This window comes from Megalobrama amblycephala, linkage group LG4 (assembly GCF_018812025.1).
Source record: "Megalobrama amblycephala isolate DHTTF-2021 linkage group LG4, ASM1881202v1, whole genome shotgun sequence".
NCBI classification, from domain to species: Eukaryota; Metazoa; Chordata; class Actinopteri; order Cypriniformes; family Xenocyprididae; genus Megalobrama; species Megalobrama amblycephala.
The window spans coordinates 46,538,279-46,559,250 of NC_063047.1; the positions used below are offsets into that span (position 1 = coordinate 46,538,279).

General features: G+C 36.2%; 1 protein-coding gene across 7 annotated transcripts in view; it reads left to right on the forward strand.

Moving 5' to 3' along the window:
* The window catches only part of doc2b (double C2-like domains, beta), a 312,366-nt gene that overhangs the window by 230,414 nt on the left and 60,980 nt on the right, over positions 1–20,972 (forward strand). For all 7 annotated transcript variants that reach the window (XM_048189585.1, XM_048189586.1, XM_048189584.1 and 4 more), the window contains one exon: positions 7,858–7,937. In XM_048189585.1, coding sequence (XP_048045542.1) covers positions 7,858–7,937 — 80 coding nt within the window. The remainder of the gene's footprint in view (positions 1–7,857; positions 7,938–20,972) is intronic.

The window sequence follows — 20,972 nt, forward strand, 5'->3', positions numbered from 1 at the left end:
AGGATAGAGTGGATGCGATTTTGGTTCTCGCTAATTCCAGCACTGTTTGTTTCCTTCCGCTATACTGGCAGAGGCCATAATGCCGTCTGTCCTGAAAAGCTGGGAAACTGGCAGCTAACCACAGGGAAACATAATCCCAAAAGACTGTTCACAGGCAAGCTCATTACTTCCATTTTCTGTGTTGTGGACAAAAATTTTGAATAACTTTGTTGAGATCAAAGCAATCTCAATGTTAGACATCTCATTTGTAAGCTTGCGTTTCATCCTTGATAAGAAGCCATTCCAGTTTATGTGAACAGATCATATGAAACCTTTCAGGCCAAAAATGCTGAGGGTTGTCAAGGCATATTATTGCTGGTTGGCCTTCCCTCTCAATTAAAATTTGCCAATGGAATTTTTTCTTCAGGTGGACATTCTTGAAGTGTAAAGTGGTCCAGAGTGGGAAACTAAGTGACGGGTGTGTGTATGATTACAGGTTGAGTGAGCTTGTGTAATGCTGCTCTTCAGCTGACGTGAACGTATAGCAGCACGGCCTGAAGTTAATGATAATAGATGGATAATCCTGCTACCCATCTATTTTACATTCTACCACACATTATTCTTTCTTTCTCTCTGTATTCTTCTATAGTTACATTCAGACAGTCAGTATTTACCAACAGCTGTGATTCAAATTGTTTGGTACATACAAAAGCCAACAGGAGCGGATCGAATAATGTCTGTATGCACAGGTAACTGCAGTCAGTCCATGTGACAGCCGTGCTGTAACCATAGAAACAGACAATAATAGTAAATATAAAGATTATGTATTGTGAGGGTTTTGTTTTGTTTTTTTATATTGTAAACTGTTTGAGGCTGCTTTCATCCTCCTTTAAGCTATTTGGTCAAAAACTTTCCAGTTCTGTCCACCCAATCCACTAACAATCCACTAAACCTGAGTAAATGATGACAGAATTTTTTTTATTTTGGATGAACTATTCCGTTTAAGTTTGCCAAAGTCACATTAGTGAAATTTCTGCAAATTTCTGTTGTTTATTGTCAGTAGTGCAGTGATTGACAGTCCATGTGACAAACTATGCTTTACAGTAGTTCGCTTTTTTTTTTATTATTATTGTTTTATTGTTTACTGCGCTATTTGGTGTTGGCCTAGATGGTGAAGTTATGCCCTGGTGTTTATTGCAAATCCAACCCTAAATATGTGGTTGTGTTTGTTGGATTTGGATGTACGGCCGTGGTCAAAAGTACTGGCAGTGACATTGATTTTGTGATTTGCTGCTTCAGTATTTGTAGATTTTTTTTTTTTTTTTTCACATTTCTATGGTATACTGGAAAACAATGATACACATTTAATAAGTTTTAAAAGCTTCTTTTTTTTTGGCAAAAACATTTAATATATGCAAAGAGTCAGTATTTACCTCCTTCATAACCTCTGCAGTTCACTCTGGCATGTGGGAAATCAACTTCTGGGCCAAATCCTGATGGCGATCCATTCTTGCCATCTTAGTGCTCGGAGTTGATTACAACTTGTGGACTTCTGCTTATCCACTCGCCTTTTGAGGATTGACCACAGGTTCTCTATGGGATTAAGATCCAGAGATTTTTCTGGTCACGGATCCAAAATTTCAATGTAATGATCGGCAAGCTAATTCATTATCACACTTACCTTGTGACATGGTGATCCATCATGCTGGAAAAGGCACGGATCATCACCAAATTTCTCCTGGATCAGTGGGAGAAGTTGCTCTTGCAGGAAGTTTTGGTACCATTCTTTACTCATGGCAGTGTTTTGGGGCAGAATTGTGAGAGTTCTCCCTTTGGATGAAAAGCAACCCCACACATGGATGGTCTCAGGATGCGTCACTGTTGACACGACACAGGACTCATGGTAGCGTTCACCTTTTCTTCTCCGGACAAACGATATTCCAGATGTCCCAAACTGTCGGAAGGGGGCTTCATATCTTTGCACTAGTCTTCTGCTGTCTAATCCTTGTACTTCCTGTTTGTCCTTGATGGGTTTCTTGACACCAGGCCGTTGTCCAAAAGTCTTCTCCTCACTGTGAATGCAGATGTACTTGCACCCACCTGCTGCCAATATTGAGCAGCTCTGCACTGGTGGTGACATGACTCTGTAGCTGATTCTTCAGGAGGAGCTTGAAGTTCACTGCAGTTCAACTTTTCTCCTTGAAGTTCTTGATGATCTTGATGATCCTGTAAATGGTTCTTTCAGGTGCAATATTCTTTGCAGCATTTCCTTGCATGTGAGGCCATTTTGATGCAAAGGGATGATGGCTGCACGTTTTTCTTTGGAGGTAACCATTGCTGACACAAGAACACAATGATTGGAAGCACTTCTTCCCTCCTTCCCTCACTTCTTCTCTCCTATAGCAATCAGTCTGCTCTTATAATCCAATCAGAATGATAGAGATTTCACCTGACTAGTACTTTTTCACACTTTCCCATGTGCTGATGATATGATTAGTGAACTGACGTCAGGTGGTCATTTTGTGCCAAGGCCAAAAAACTGTTTCGTTTTTTTTTTTTTTTTTAGTTTAATCTAGATAATCTAGAAACAATGTGATTCAACACCACAACAACTGAAGCAGCAAACTTTGCAAAACAACCAAATTGTCACTGCCAATACTTTTGACCGCGGCTGTAGTGTTGCCCTCACACTGAATAAAAAATAATTTACTTTTATTCTGCATAGGCTGATGTTGTCGCACAAGGTTGTGAGCAAGTTTCACTGAATCTTGTAATTCATTGATGTTGCCTGACATGAACTTTTTTGTTCACCAGCCACTGTGGCTAGTGGTTTTTCAAAGTTTCTAGCCACACAGCATTTTCACTGGACACAATTTTGACATTGATACCATGGGGGAAAAACTGCCATATAGATATTTTTAATATTATCTCATAATTTGGCAACAGGTATATTAGGCTGCTGCTGCCACTTTAAGATCTGACACACGGATCCATTATAAGGTAAAAAATGCGTGTTTACGTTCACTTAAAACATAACTGACTGTTAGACCAAGACCGACATTTTGTCATTGTTTTGTGTGTATTTGACTGTTTAAAGGGATAGTTTACCCAAAAATTAAAATTTGATGTTTATCTGCTTACCCCCAGGGCATCCAAGATGTAGGTGACTTTGTTTCTTCAGTAGAACGCAAATGATGATTTTTAACTCCAACCGTCTTGCCGTCTGACAGTCTTATAATGCAAGTCAATGGTAACACAATTTATAAGAGTCAATAAACATGCACAGACAAATCCAAATTAAACCCTGCGGCTCGTGACGACACATTGATGTCTTAAGACACGAAACGATCGGTTTGTGCGAGAAAAGAACAGTATTTATTTCATTTTTTACCTCTAATACACCACTATGTCCAACTGCGTTCAGCACTCGGTTAGTGATGTCTGATCGCGCTCTGATATAAATACTGTTCGTTTTCTCACACAAACTGATCGTTTCGTGTCTTAGGACATCAATGTGCCGTCACGAGCCGCAGGGTTTAATTTGGATTTGTCTGTGCATGTTTATTGACTCTTATAATTTGTGTTACCATTCACTCGCATTATAAGACTGACAGACGGCAACGGTTGCAGTTAAAAATCATCATTTGTGTTCTACTGAAGAAACAAAGTCACCTACATCTTGGATGCGCTGGGGGTAAGCAGATAAACATCAAATTTTCATTTTTGGGTGAACTATCCCTGTAAGCACAATATATAAGCAGCGGGAAAGAATTTCCCAGTTTAGTACTGAGAGGCGGCTTTTTTGGGTATGATCACAAAATCTGTGGGAATGAGTAAAATTATGTGCAATATGCGCAATCCCACACCAAAATTTCAAGCCCAGTAACACCAACAATATTCATTCAGAGCAAATGAAAAGAGTGAGTGAGGAGAGGCGGGATTTTGTGTCAACTCACTGTCGGAGAGATGAGAGAGCGAGAAAGCACAGCTGGTATCGTGTCTGTTTGGTGGAAAATGAGTATTGGAAGCGTTATTTTCAGTATCGATGTGTATCGAAAAATCAGTATTTTTGACAACACTACACTGCACACTTTATATTATTTCAGATGCCTTTTTAAAATGCTACAATTGAAAATTGTATTGCCTATACATTATATATAAAATTTAGTCCTAGGTGGCTAGAGAATGACTGCAAGTGACTGCGTTACAGCAGGTTGGCGGGTGTTAATGTCAAGCCCTATATATATAAATATTGATTTAAATCCTTCAGGGAACCATATAAAATCAGTTTGAGACTACTTATTTTGGTCACTTGAAAATAACTCAATTCAATGATGTTGAAGTTAAGTGAACAAATTATGTTTGTTACTTATTCATGTGGAACTGATATACAATTAAATCATGTAAATCCAACATTCCTTCTTCAGTGAATTCACTTCTCCCTCATTATCAAGCTATCTATGACCAAAACCATATTTAGCACTTCAAACACGTTTCACAACACTATTTTGCTGTAGTATGAACATTGCAACAGTGTGTTTGCTCTGTCCATAATTTCCTCCGTCCTTAACACCGATAATCTATTCATAGCCTTCATGAGTAAAATAGCATAAGATAATTCAATTCATCATAATTGTGAAAGAGAAAAGCCCATCACTGATGGCAGCACTCTCTGCATTAGAGATTGAAGTCATGCATTGCTGGTACCAGTTTGGGTAATTAAACACAGGGCTGGTTTAATCCCACTGATTCCTCTCGTCATATAAGAATACGCCCACACAAACGGGAGGAGGACATATGGCATTAAGGTCCAACAAAAGCATTCCTACATCATGGCTCACTGCAGCAACAGCTGTTGCGGGGTGCAGTAGCTTAGTGATTCAAATATATCTGATGGCATTTTAAATGAGTTAGATCAAAATTCAAACCACAGAATTTTTTTTCTTTTTTCCCCTCAGTCATTCTTCTTATATTTTGCTGAGGATATAACATGGTAGGTTGATTACTCCAGTATGTCCAATGTAGGGATGTCCTGAGCCAATCTCAAGGATCGGTATCGGCTATCCTGAGGCTGATCCATTAGTTTACATCAGCTGTCACACAGGTGTCGTGCTGTAGGTGGCGGTATGCACCTTCAAGTGGGTTTGCCAAACGCCATTAAAAGGAAAAGAAGTCGCTCAAACGTGCGCGCGTGATACGCAACAACAAATGAGGGTGGTTCTAGCTCGTCACATGCAAGATCAAGCTTCAGTGTGTAGCATATTTGATGCGCACTTTTGTAACGAATCACACGAAAGTTTCCTGTTTATTTTTATCTGCCATCAGACCATCTGAGACGTCATTGCCATAATGCGTTGCCATGGATTGTGTCTTGACTGACAGATTTGCATTCTAATGTCTGCCAACTTTGTTGCAATAATTCTGCTTATTTTACATATCGTTAGCCTCATAGCATAATTGCCCAGATCATATTTCAAAGGCAGATATCACAATTTGGCCAAAAAATGACTTAGGCAATTATGCTATGAGGCTAACGATATAGAATACAAGAGGTTTATATCTGTAGCCCCATATTCATATTTGTGACCATACAGTCTGTTTACAATGTCTACCATTGATTTTAATAACTTGAATGTACCTGAAGCGTCGACCAAGCACTAGGAAAATACAAGTACTGGATCGGGACTCAGTGACTCAGATTGGAGGTACAAAAAAACTTGATCGAGACATCCCTGTGCCCTTGAACTGAAGATGTTCTCTGCAGAGTGGAGCTGAAGGTCACCTGCTAGGAGTCCATATGAGATTTGACTCGGATACTCATGGCTGCACTCATACGAGGCAGAAGCAGCAGGGAGGTTCACTTTCAGAGCCGTGACCCTACTGGAGTATTGACTTTACACTTAGTGGGAATGGGAAAGGTCCAAAAATTCAAAGGAGAAAAGGAAAATTTCTCTCCACCTTTTTCTTTGTATCTCACTCAGGAAGTCAAAGCTTTTGTAGTTTCACATAATAAGATGTTTGACTGTCGCAATCAAATCTACTGTGCAGCTCATTCTGCTGAAGAATAGTCACTTAAATAGGAAAAGATCATCAGAACGACTTTTAAAATTGACAAACAGAAGTTTTTATTGTTTTAGGGCTAGGTAAATTTGAAATCATCGTTATAACCATAGACTGCTGAGCATTTAAATGGAAGTTAATTCAAATAAAGGTGCAGAAGTCTATGAGAACAGTTGTTCTGACACTGAAATTAGTGGAAAATATTGTTTGATCAGAATTTATTTTCAACCAAACCAATTTCACAGACAAACACGACTATTCAAAAGCTTGGGGTCGGTACGATTTTTGTTTTGTTTTTGAGAAAAAAAAAAGTCTCTCATGCTCATTTCTTTAAAAAAAAAATCAGTAACACTTTATTTTGGGGTCTTTTAACTAGTTGCTTATTAGCATGCTATTACTAGAATATTGGCTGTTTATTAGCACATATTAATGCCATATTCTGCATGACCTTATTCTACATTCTTAAAGGGTTAGTTCACCCAAAAATGAAAATTCAGTCATTTATTACTCACCCTCATGTCGTTCCACACCCGTAAGACCTTCGTTCATCTTCAGAACACAAATTAAGATATTTTTCATAAAATCTGATGGCTCAGTGAGGCCTCCATCACCAGCAATAACACTCCCTTTTTCAATGCCCAGAAAACTACTAAAAACATATTTAAAACAGTTCATGTGACTACAGTGGTTCAACCTTAATATGATAAAACGACGAGAATACTTTTTGTGTGCCAAAAATAACAAATAGCGACACGATATCCAGTGATGGCCGATTTCAAAACACTGCTTCATGAAGCTTTACGAATCATTTGTTTCGAATCAGTGGCTCGGAGCGCGTATCACTGTCAGAATCAAGTGAACTATTGAAGTTTCAAAACCCTTATGACAAAAGGAAGCCTCGTTTACTGAAATCATGTGATTTTGGCACTCTGAACCACTGATTCGAAACAAATGATTCATAAAGCTTTGAAATTTCATAAAGCATCGTTTAGAAATCGCCATCACTAGATATTATGGAATAAAGTCGCTATTTTGTTATTTTTGGCGCACATAAGGTATCCTCGTCCCTTTATAACATTAAGGTTGAACCACTGTAGTAACATTAACTGTTTTAAATATGTTTTTTAGTAGCTTCATGGGCATTGAAAAAGGGAGTGTTATTGCTGGTGATGGAGGCCTTACTGAGCCATTGGATTTTATCAAAAATATCTTAATTTATGTCCCGAAGATGAACGAAGGTCTTACGGGTTTGGAATGCCATGAGTGTGAGTAATTAATGACAGAACTGTCATTTTTGTGTGAACTAACCCTTTAATCCTACCCAGTACCTAAGCTTAACAACTACCTAGTAAATTAGGAGTTTATAGAGGGAAAAGTCTATAGTGATATGAATATAATAGTGAATTATATTCAATAGTGAATATGTGTTCCCTATACTAAAGTGTTACCAAAAAAGCTTACTGACCCCAAAATTTCCAATGGTAGTGTAACCAAAATGTACAGTTCTGCTTGTTGATACCTTAAGTTACTAATAAGTACCTTAAACAAAACTCAGGATATCAAAATGGATGCAACAGATCTTAAGTGCTCATTGTAGCAGTCTGTAAAAACATGTTACAGCCCTGATAGCCAATCAGAATTCAAATTAGAGCTTGCCAGATTGAGAAAGCTCTTTGCCTTTTTGTGTACAATTACCATCAGATGGTCTCTGAAGGATCAACATATGGTTTAAACAGCTTGCTGATTGTTATTATTACGTATGTGCCGACCCTGTAGATAAACTGTTTTGTTGATGTTTTTATATCCGTTTCTTCACAGCTACGCTCGGCACTCTGGACTTCAGCCTTCTGTATGATCAGGAGAACAACGCTCTGCACTGCACTATCAACAAAGCCAAGGTAAGAACCCTCCTCAGTAATGAGCATGTGTGACAAGTGCAAATATCCTAATCCAAACGCTCATTTTGGCAGCATGGTATTTTAAAGCCAGTGGGCTACTTCATAAAACTCTTTCCTCCTGCTAGCCTGTCTTTTATAGGGTCTATAAAGTTCTATAAAGTGAATGATTTTGCCCAGTCCTCTTTGTAATAGGGGACGTTGTGCTCCAGGGGGATCCCTTTGGCCTGTGCGCTCTTTTCTCTGTTGTCGTGTGGGAGGCATTTCCCCTGACAACAGACTGCTGCTAGCATCTGCTGCTGTCTGTTTTGCTTAGTATTCAGTCTAGACTGGCTTTGTCCCTCCAGCAGAATAACTACAAGCAATCTCTCTCTCACTCTCTCTCATCTTTTTTTCCCTGTTTCTAATGCTGTTTTTCACACGCTACCTCTGTACCTTTGTGGCCTTGAGTACAAAACACTGCAATAAAGGCACAATACTTCAGTAGTTTCCTTTTCTTTTTTTTTTTTTTTTATTACTGTGTTTTCTCAAATGTTTCTGTTACAGAAGATCCTTTTCAGGTAGAACAACTTAATATTTTTTCCACTTAATATTGATTCCCTTTGTTGATTAGTTTGTGCTGCAGTTCAAAGAATCAGATCTGTCAGATTTATAATACGTAAATTCACCCACTTTATCCAATACATGAAATCAAGGCTGTAACCATGTCTTAAATATTGGAGCATAAATAAACAGAACTTTTTATAAAGCATAAATAAACAGAACTGTGAAGGAAATTCTAGGTCTAATTCTAGTTGCGAAATAATATTTTTTTAACTATTTGCAAATAATATTTGCATTAAAATATGCACACATGTAGGCTACTTTTATTTGCCTAATGTGTCGAAAATGTAAAAGTGTCTTGATACACTCAGGTAGGAATTCCATGAATCATGTCAATGTATATTTTTAATTCAAAAAGTTGAGTAGTTTTTATCACAGGATGTTACTGTCGGTCTTTTAACATTTCTGTCGCAAAACATATTAAATGTATTAAATGTCTTGCTGTTTACATCTTACCTCACTCTCATTCAATGTTAAACTGATGTTTCGTGCTGGAATTCATGTAGAATTCTAGTAAACCCTGCCTACTTTGATTTGATTGGCCATCTCAATTATTTTGACACTGATGGGGGTGGGGGGCAATTTTGCCATTTCTAATTATTAGGGGGACCTGTCTATGGTGGTTACGGCCCTGCATGAAAGTACATGGCTGGTGAACTGGGAGAAGAATAGAGTAAATTTATAGTTACCTACACAATCTGTATCTGATATGAATAAAACACATTGTCAAATTATATTTGAAAGGATTATTATTGCTGCTTAGTATTTTACAAACTATAAATGTATTTTTTGCTAATACGTGTGATATATGAAAAGAGCTTGACTGAATGACTTTTGTAGCTTTAAAGGATTAGTTCAATATCAAATGAAAATTAGCCCAAGCTTTACTCACCCTCAAGCCATCCTAGGTGTATATGACTGTCTTCTTTCTGATGAACACAATCGAAGAAATATTAATAAATATCCTACCATGGCAGTGAACAGAATCCACGAGTATGAGCTCCATCATCCATGCATTATAAACGTGCGCTCAAGACGGTTCCCGGGGGTTAATAAAGGCCTTCTGAAGCGAAGCGATGCGTTTGTATAAAAAAAAAAAAATCCACATTTAAACAAGTTATGAAGTCAAATATCTAGCTTCTGCCAGAACGCCTTCCGTATTCAAATTACGGAAAAATGGAACTGGCGCCACGTTAGTTCTGTAAGTTGAATAGGGAAGGTGTAGGACATACAGCGTAAGCTTTTTGAAGAATATATTCGGAATGCGGTCTGGCGGAAGCACTTGCAAGGCGAGCATTTGTGTTTATAAAGCATGTTGAACCAAGCCTTTAATAAGAATCAATGGATATTTAATTAATACAGCGAAGAATGTGTTGTGTTTTATCTTTACATTTAATTAATACATTTCTTACTTATTTTTAAATAATACCTACTGTACCTAAAAAAAAAATGTAAAGCAATGTTTATTTCATTTGTATTTTTTCTGATATTTTGTTTGTCCTATTGTTTTCAGTTTGCATTTGGTCTTTATTTTTAATAACAAAGACAAAATAGTTAAATAAAATGAAATAAGATTCAAATAAGGTCATATCATCCACCCCTATTTTACTTACTTTATTAATATTTTGAATTTCTGTTATGTCCTTTTGACATTTGTATTTTGACATTATTATTATTATTCAAATATAACTATTAAAGTTTAATTTATTTTTATTTCAGTTTTAGTTTAGTTCAGTTTTAATTTTTATTTATTTCCAGATTTAGTGCTTCAACATCAACTTATTTCAGTTATTTGCCAGGACATGATTGAGTTTTTTGTCTAATATTTATATTTTACTTTGTCAGATTTATTTCAATAAACAAAAATGTTTCAGTTTTATTTAATGATATTAACCCTGGTTTTAAATAATGATAGGTTAGGACAGTCTGGGTGATTAGTGAGGTGAAGTAGAATGTTAATTTAGATATTGATTTTGTTAGAGTGCTTTTAATGGATGGCAGACTTCCAATCAGAGACTGTGAGAAGTTCCCATTACTGTGCATATTCCCTAGACCTCTTTTTGGAAAAAAAAAAAAAACATTACGATAGTTTTGTGCAATGAAAGATTACATTTATTTAACTTATTGGATATCTGTCAGTTCCCTTATTGAAGGGTTGCGCTGTGCATCCATATATAGTTCAAACGTGTCTGGAGGGTTTGACCCTAAACCAGCCTAATTATACAGAGCTTCCGTAAAGTCGATTTGTCAGTGCATGTAATTCCAAAGAAAAAGAGCATTTCTCACAGCCAGGTAATCAACGGATTGTACTATAATTGCTCTCGTCAGCCAGTGTAATCACTAGCAGCAATGACAGAGTGAAGGATTTCAACCAAAATCTAGTTGTGTCTTTTCAGTTATGAATTGCACTGCATGAGCATGTCTTTGCATCAGAGGGTGGGATGAGAGTCACTGATTTGGGTCTCTGGGTGTCTTTCTTGTGCTTCTCTCAACACTAAGCACTCAGATGTCACCCTTGCTGACATCTGTCACTCTGTAAAGCAAACACCTGCCTGCACACCCTTTTTTTTCTGTTCTACTACTTCGTTACACTTTTAATTATAACATAATACTCAGACAATCAACATTGTTAGTGCTTGGTTTGAAAATCATATTGATGAACCCTGAATGACACAGAGTGGAGATTTATTCACAAATCAAAACCAGTGCAGTTATTAGGGGTGTAACGGATCGTAGTTGATCTGTACGGACCAGGCCTCACGGTTCGCCACGCGTGTGATTCGCTTAATAATTGCAAAGTCAAACTATCGTAGAGTGAAAGTTCATCATTTGCACGTTTTGTCTTGCCAGTTTACACATTCAAACGATTTTAAATCATTCCAACGCAAAAAGAGGCAAAAGAAAACTCAATAACGCGCTGTTATCTGTGCACACTCCTTGCGCTGAACGGACACATACACACAAAATTGTCAACATGGCTGTCTTGGTTAGTATTCACGTAAACACTGTCGTTTATATCTTAAGTGAATGTAAACAGTTGAGAAAGAAATCAGATATGTATCATTATATTGAATCAGTGCATTAGGTCTTAAAGTGACAGCAGCCTAATAATCCTGCTGCTGTCTGTGTCATTAATGTTAATCAAACAACAAAAAACAGCTTTAACAAAGATTAATCCATATTTAATTTATGCAGTGAACACTATCCATTTAATTATTACATTTCTGTACTTGAATACTACTGTTATCTTTACTTTTTTGTAACTTTGTAAGATTATATCTATGCTTGTAATTAGTGTATATGTTCTTATTTTTTTACACTGTACACTTGTTGTTACAAGCCCTTTTTTAAATATCTAGGGAAAACAAGGGTGCAACATTAAAACACTGAATGCGTAGTGGAACACAATCGCACACAGTCAGCAACCTGTCTGTTTATTAAAGTGAGACCAGGACAAAAATTAACCCAGAATATAATTATTTACATAAATTTAAAAATTATATACATTAGTTAACCAAGCAAAAATAATTCACAAAAGAACGGGGAAAGGAGAAAAGAACAACACCGTGCCGAATCAAAGAAAGAAACAAAAATAACCAATCTTACTAAGCAGAAAACAAAACTTCTAATCTAACTCAACCATCAGTATTCACAAAAAAAAAAACCTGCATTGAACAAAACGAAAGCGTCAAAGACGCCCTAAATACACTACTCTTACTATAAACCAAAAATACAAAAAGTGTCACGTGTCACTAAACTAGTGTTCTATACAAAAATTGACAACTCAGTGTGACACATGTATATCACGTGATATCTTACCTGTTTTTTATCTCTTTCCACGTTTAGTAATGTCGGTTTATCAACCAGATAACAGAAACGGCGAGAAACACCAAAAAGAAAAGATCAAATGGGCCGTTAAACACTGACTTATCAAAGAACACAGACTTAACCAACAGGTATCAAACACAAGGATGGTACAGGGTAAAACAAGCACGCGAGTCAATCACCAAATAACAACAGAATGTGTGGTGTGCCAGAGAACTCCCGCTTCCCGCACAGATGCGCTCTTTATAATCAACTAGCGCGCCCTCATTGGTGAAGCCGCGATGATTGGCAAAGGATTTAACCACTCGGGTACCCGCATCACCCTGCTGAAACGAAAGTAATGACAGAGAAAAAAAAAAAAAAGAGGGAAGAAAACAAACAAACAAATAATAACATGGGACGTAACACTTGTTTTTAATAATGTTTGAACTTTTTGCTGATCTGAAAAATGATCCAATCCATGACTCAAAAACCGTAATATGATCCGAACCATGAGTTTTGTGATCCACTACACTGCTAGCAGTTATTGATTCACTAATGGATGAATCACAGTCAGTCTGTCTGTCTGTCTACATTTTAATCCTTTAAGGAAGAGTTCATATTTAAGTAGGCTTGGGAACCTCAAATCTGCTCAATTTAGAACTGATTCCATTAAAAATAATAATAATAATTTGTTTTACAAATTTTTGAATGATTTTTTCTATATGAGTAATTTCATTTTCGCAATAGTGATATAAATAATACAATTGTTTTTATTTTATTTTATCTTTGTTATAAAAACAAATCAGCTATAAACAATAGGAGAAACAGAATAAATCAAAGATACAAATGACATACATAAACAGTGCTCTGAGATTTTCATGCACAGTATTTAACAGTGGCATTCAAGTAAGAAATAATACAAAAATGTAATAATTTGCAGCTTAGTGCAGTTAATAACTCTGTTAATGCATATTTCGGTCCCACTTTATATTAAGTGGCCTTAACTACTATGTACTTACATCAAAAAATAAGTACAATGTACTTATTGGGTTCATATTGAATTGCAAAACACTTTTGCTGCTATTGAGGTGGATACGGGTAAGGTTAGGGACAGGTTTGGTAGTGTGGGTAGGTTTAAGGGTAGGGGTAAGGGTTAAGGGATGGGTCAACAGTGTAATTATAGATGTAATTACAGAAATTAATTACAGATGTAATTACATGCAGGTGTTTTTAAAATATAAGTACAATGTAAAAACGTGTATGTACACAATAAGTGCATTGTATCAAATGATTAATTTAAATGTAAGTACATATTAGTTAAGGCCACTTAATATAAAGTGGGTCCCATATTTCTTTATTGCTCTAACGTGTCAACAACCTGAAGCAGTTCTGTGTGGATATACTTACAAATCGCAACAAGATCTCTAACAATACACACTTTATATCGTCGCCACATTATATATCATCATATCGCCCAGCTCTAGTCTCTTCCCATATTGATTATTAAATGAAGAATTATGGTACTAACATATTCTGCTACTGAATCTACAAAATGCCGTTTTAGGTGATTTGTGAGCTAGCAGTCTAAATTGAATGTGAAAGCCTGGGTGCCACAAAATAAAAATAAAAAAACCTTCCTACACTATCTATTATCATCGTTCACAAACAAATAACTTGTTATCAGCTGGTGGTTTTTAATGAATCATTTAATGAAACAAAGACTCGTCAAGACAAATCTAGGGCTGCACGATTAATCGCATGCTATTCTCACGCGCATTTCGTCAGTAAAGCCGGTTCCCTGATTACCGCTAAATCGCCATCACCTGTTTTTAAACGGAGCGCCTTTTAATAGACGGAGCCGTAGTTCACGGACAAGCCACGCAATATCCCGTTCATTATCGCAGGCGATTCATCTGCGATATGAACGCGATATTGCGTGGCTTTTCAGTGACTTCTGTCTATTAAATGCCGCTTCATTTGAAAGCAGGTGATGGCGATTTAGCGGTAATCAGGGAACCGGCTTTACTGACGAAATGCACGTGAGAATAGCATGCGATTAATCGTGCAGCCCTAGACAAATCAGTCTTAAACTTGGCCTAAACTTGACACTCACTAAATTTGTTGAAGCGGTTGACTGGACTTAATCACTTAATGTCATCCTTTTATACAGAGCAAAAAAAAACAAAAAAAAAGAATTAATTTAAGTAAATAAGTAATTAGTCTTGTTTTACATATATAATATGTATATATATATGTGTATGTATGTTGGGGAGCAAAATTGCACAGGATAACAAGACCTTACTAAAATTTGTTAAATTGAATGAGGTCTTTATTTTCATGCTTCCTCAAAATCATTAAGGAACCACAATCATTAAGTAAAATTAGAGGCAGAACCAGAATTGTTAAATTCCCATCCCTCTTAAAGAGAAAGGCTAATCATAAGACTGTTTTGTTCCCTGTGGGATCTGTTCTTTCTGTCAGTGGTGAAGCCCTTTATAAAGGTAAATAGAAAGGGCAGCAGTCATTGCTGGCCAGCACAGATATCCTCTGGAGAAACACAAGCCTCATTGTCTTCCTCTCCTCATTTTACACTTCAGATTAACACTGCTATTCAAATCAGCTATTATGGAGCCAAAGTGAGAGGCACTAAACCATTGCCAACTGTATATGGTATTGTTGTGTGATTTTTGTAGGAACACGACGCCTACGGTCCTCTACGCTCATTTCCATTTGTTCAGCCTCTTGATATAAAAACACATCATTTACATTATTTCATTATACTCATTTACTTACAACATTATTACAGGGTAATTAGCAATTACATTACAGTTCAAAAGTTCGGGGTCAGAACAAAAGCTTTTTCTTTGAAAGAAATTAATACTTTTATTCAGCAAAGATGCATTAAATCGATAAAAAACTTCAACTTTCTGTTTATCAAAGAATCTTGAAAAATGTATCATAGTTTCCAGAGAAATATTAAACAGCACAACTGTTTTTAATATTGATAATAATCAGAAATGCTTCTTGAGTGGAAAATCAACATAGAATGATTTCTGAAGGATCATGTGACACCGAAGACTGGAGTAAAGATGCTGAAAATTCAGCTTTGAGGTCACAGTTATTGTGATAATATTTCACATTATTACTCCTACCTTTTGAACTGTACACTGTAAAAAAGAATTGTTGGTTTAACATTAAAAAACAAAACAAAAAAATAAGTTACATGGTTTTCAGTTCATTTAAATTAAAAGTTTGAGTTAATATAATGAAGGTGGTCGGTTTAATCAGCAGAAACTCTAAATATTATGTTATCTGAACCACATTAATTATCTAAGTTGATTTGACAAAAGAAAAAAAATGTTGTGATAACAAATCATAAAAATAATAGTTTACAGAGTAGTGCCAAATCCGGCCCGCCGATCATCTTCATCCGGCCCGCGGCACCCCAACCTCCCTCCTTCTCTTTTCCTGGTTGTGCGGGTAAATTTGGTTAGATACGTGGCCGCAGTGGCGCCTGCAGCTGTACGGCTATATACGTACTATTCGTACCATACACGCTCCTCCAAATGACCTGAGAAACTTTTTTTTGTGCGAATATTTCAGTAGTTATTATGTGTGTTCTGTATTTCTGTCGACTGAACCAGCAATACCAATAATTCGTGAATTAATAATTCTTTTGTCTCAATTCTTTCTTTTCTGTGAACTGGCCAAACGCGCTTGCATAATGATCTGAAATTATTTGGATTTGTTCGGACCGCTCTGTCACTGAATCATCTGTAGTTGTTTCTCGGTCAGTAACACAAAATACAGGACAAATAGCGCTGTTTTCATGTATTTCACTAGTTTACTTGAACTACGCAGCACGGCCCAGTGGATAACGGAACGAAAGCTTAAAGGAGCTGCGTTTATTCCCGGTCACCATTATTAAACAGCATTGCGACATCTAGTGAGAAGCTTTTCAATTCGACACACACCTCTCGGTTACAAAATACAAGTCACTCGATGATTAAACGAGTTTTGAATCGGATGAAACAGCCTCAACATTCACAACGAGACTGATGAGGAAAACAGGAGAAAAGTGCCATGAATGAAGATAGACTTTCAAATCCCAAAATATCCACCCTTATAAACATTTACCATGAATGAACTGTAGTGAGTTACCATGGTTTGTGGAAATGTGGAATATTTATATTGAAAACTATGTTATAGCCATTTATATTGCTATATATTTATTAGGTGGGTAGGGGAATATATAATTCATGTCTTTGTGAAGGTGTATTTTACCTAGGTGCTTTTTATAGGCCTATATAACATATCATAATATAATATCATTTGACAGTGGTGGTGAGTAGCCATGTACGGTTTTACCTGTGGTTACCAAGCCTAATAAATAATAAAGTAATTCTTACCAATAACCCCCCACCCCCTCCAGGCACACCTCAACTTTTTGATTTGATAATCCGGCCCTCGAATGAAACTACTTGAAGAGCCCTGGCGTAGTGTAAGTTTTAAACTTTAGCCTGCAACTTATCCTGCATTGCTTATGCTGCAGAATGGTCCATGAATGGTACCAAAAACCATGTGGTTTGTGTGCTATTACATTTCAAAGTAATATCAGAATCATGCCATTTATTTTATTTTCACATGGCAGATGATAAAAACAGTTCCCATAGGGAAAAACAATCCCATAGACTTACATTGAAGAAGAAGATTGAGTCATATCTAGAGGCCAGAAAGCCTTGGAGACTAGGCTCTTTTGTTTAGGTTCAGTAGGTTATCCCTTAGCAACCACGCTAAACACCTTAGTGACCACATAGTGACATGATAAAAAAAAAAAAACTATCTGTACCCCTTAGCAACTGCATAGCAACCATCTACAAACCCTTGTATTGTGGCAGTGACTTTTTCACAATCACAAAGAAATCCAGGTGTCATTTCCTGTTATTTCAACACTATGTGAAATGAGTACACAGGTGTAGACATAAAATGAATTTGTAATATTGATATTGTTGCTGTATCAACTGTTTTCTGGAACCCTCAGGGAAATTACAGAATAATACGAACAACCCTGTATTTATAGTTACTGTGCCAACATTCACTGTTTACAAATTATGCTCCAGGCAATTGCTTTTTGTTCCTTGCTTGGAAAAAAAAGAAAGAAAAACACTCTGCTACTTTATTGTAGCGCTGAACGTACAACACATGCATTGTACATCCGGAAAGACAGCATTTTTGGATTGTGGCCACATCAAAGCAAGATGCAGCAGCCACCTGGTAATTGAAAAATAACAGGTGGCTTCAAGTAAGCTATGCACTGGGGTTAGATACCGGTCAGCAGCGCTGTTTGTTTGCTGGGCTCTTTGATAATGCTATTGTGCAACTGAGATGCCATCTTTATTGAACAAAAATGGCTCTGCCTCTTTGTTTTGCAGTATATAAAACATAGAATGTGATTATGAGGTTAGGAAAAGCATCCTGGCCATTAATCTACTGTGCCTTGTGCATTAGCTCAAGTGTTGTTTTTTTCTCGTAACCGCACAAGCGGGACAAACCTAAGGCAAATGAGTCCATTTAGTGTTTTCTGATAACTAGTGTGCCCAGACTGAGAATGTGCTATTCCCATCAGTAACACCAGTCTCCTTAGGGCACTTTATACTGAATCATTTCCCAATTCCCTAAGAGCTGAAGTAGAACAGTGTTTCCATCCTGATTTACACAGTTACCTTAACTTAAAATCCTCATGCATGACCAAGAAGAGCCTTTAAATAAAGAATCTGGGTTTGGCTCACCCCCTTAAATTAAAAAAAAAAATAAATAAATAAATTTGTCTAGTTCATGTCTGTCCTTAGGTCTGGACCAGAGAGGGAAATGAACCAGGATGCAGGGAAAAAAATGTCCTAGATATTTAACATGGGGAGGGGAGGGGGGTGAATAATTAAAAAAAAATGTTTATGGTGTTATGATATCTTGTGCATTATTCAAAGCTAATTTTGTATTTGATGTTGATTTGATTTTAGAATTGACAGCCTTAAGTGTTTTTCAGAAGAATTTCACATAAATGAACGTTCTGCCCTCTCATCATTTAAAATCTTTTTCTGCCCTCTCATCATTTAAAATTGTATTTAACACAGAGTAAAACACAAACATTTTGATTCTTAGGCCTTCTTCAGTGTGTGAGGTAAACTAATATCTCCACCCACTATTTATACAATTCATTCTTTGTTAACATCAAGTAATTAACAGGTGTTAAATATAATCAGCATCTAAAATCACAAATCATCAACTAGCTCTGTTAATGTACAATACATAAAAGGGTGGTTGATTATGATTTCACTTTTTTAACTTTAGTTAATGTGTAATGTTGTTTGAGCATGAACAACATCTGAAAAGTTACGACGCTCAAAGTTCAATGCAAAGGATATTATCTTTTACAGAAATCGCTTCTTAAGGACTACAACAAACTGCTGGTAGGGACTACAATGAGCTTCAAGGTCCGAACACCTTTAAAGGTTCCCTAGATTAGGTTCCCTAGATTCCCTATGACATTTGTGATGTATCTAAGTTATTGAATTTTGTTTTATTTGCAGATGACACAAACATTTACCTCTCAGGAAATGACTTAAATGAATTGGTAATTAGTATGGAACAAGAAATGGTTAAAGTGAAGGAATGGTTTGACGTTAATAGGTTGTCATTAAATCTAAAGAAAACAAAGTTTATGATTTTTGGTAATAAAAAAAAAGATGATAGTATTATACTATCAATAGCAGGAACAAAAATAATGAAAGTTAGGGAAATTAGGTTTTTGGGTGTGTTATTAGATGAAGGGTTGACTTGGAAACCACATATATTATACATACAAAAAAAGATATCCAAGAGTATTTTTGTACTAAATAAGGTAAAATATGTGTTAGATTATAAGGCATTGAGAACTTTGTATTGTGCACTGGTGTTGCCCTACATCAGCTACTGTGTGGAGGTGTGGGGAAACACATATCAAAGCAATACAGAGTCACTCTTTCTATTACAAAAGAGAGTCATACGAATTATTTTTAAAACAGATTATAGAGAGCACACAAATGCCTTATTTTTTGGCTCTAAATTGTTAAAATTTAAAGAATTGGTAGAATTACGGACACTTATTGTTATGTTTAAAGCAAAAAATAGAGTACTGCCCACAAACCTTCAACATTTGTTTGTCCTTATAGAAAATGAAGGAAGAAGAAAGGGACATTTTAGGTATCTAATTGTAAGGACAACAGCAAAACAAATGTGTACTTCAGTGGTGGGAGTGAAAGTTTGGAATTCACTACAAAATGAATTAAAGCAATGTAAAAATATATTTCAGTTTAAAAAAAGATTTAAAGAGAAAACAATGGATTTGTATGAACACTTATAGAAATTGATGATGATGATGATGGTTGTGATTATGGTTTGCTTTTGCTTTGGATGAATACTCATAGAAATTGATGATGATGATGATGATGATGGTTGTGATCATGGTTTGCTTTTGCTTTGAAATCTGTTTTAGGTTGATGTTTTGGTTTCTAGTTTGTTTCATTTGTTATCGTCATGCATTGACGGGGACTTGATATGTTGAATTTTTTTTTTTTTTTTTATTGTTGAGGGGGCAGGAAATATAAGATATTCTTCACCCTGCCTCCTTTTCATCATGGTTTTATAAATTATATATATGAAGATGATGAAGTAAGATTTGTTGGAAAAATAGGAATAAACATATCTAATCTAATCTAATCTAAGATTCAAAAATTGAATTTACCTCGGCATAGTTGAATAACGAGTTCAGTACGTGGAAATGACATACAATGAGTCTCAAACTCCATTGTTTTCTCCTTCTTATATAAAATGTCATTTGTTTAAAAGACCTCAGAAGAACAGGCGAATCTCAACATAACACCGACTGTTACGTAACAGTCGGGATCATTAATATGTACGCCCCCAATATTTGCATATGCCAGCCCATGTTCAAGCCATTAGACAAAGACAGGCAGTATTAACGTCTGGATCTGTGCACAGCTGAATCATCAGACTAGGTAAGCAAGGACAATAGCAAAAAATGGCAGATGGAGCGATAATAACTGACATGATCCATGATAACATGATATTTTTAGTGATATTTGTAAATTGTCTTTCTAAATGTTTCGTTAGCATGTTGCTAATGTACTGTTAAATGTGGTTAAAGTTACCATCGTTTCTTACTGTATTCGCGAGACAAGACTGTCGTTATTTTCATTTTTTAAACACTTGCAGTCTGTATAATTCATAAACACAACTTTATTCTTTATAAATCTCTCCAACAGTGTAGCATTAGCCGTTAGCCACGGAGCACTATCAAACTCATTCAGAATCAAATGTAAACGTCCAAATAAATACTCTACTTATGCGATTAGGCATGTTGTATGACGAACACTTTGTAAAGATCCATTTTGAGGATTATATTAGCTGTGTGAACTTTGTTTATAGCTGTTTAAGGCAAGCACGAGCTCCGAGGGCGGAGAGCACGGGATTTAAAGGGGCCGCGCTGCATAAATCGGCGCGTTTATAATGATGCCCCAAAATAGGCAGTTAAAAAAATTAATAAAAAAAAAAACTATGGGGTATTTTGAG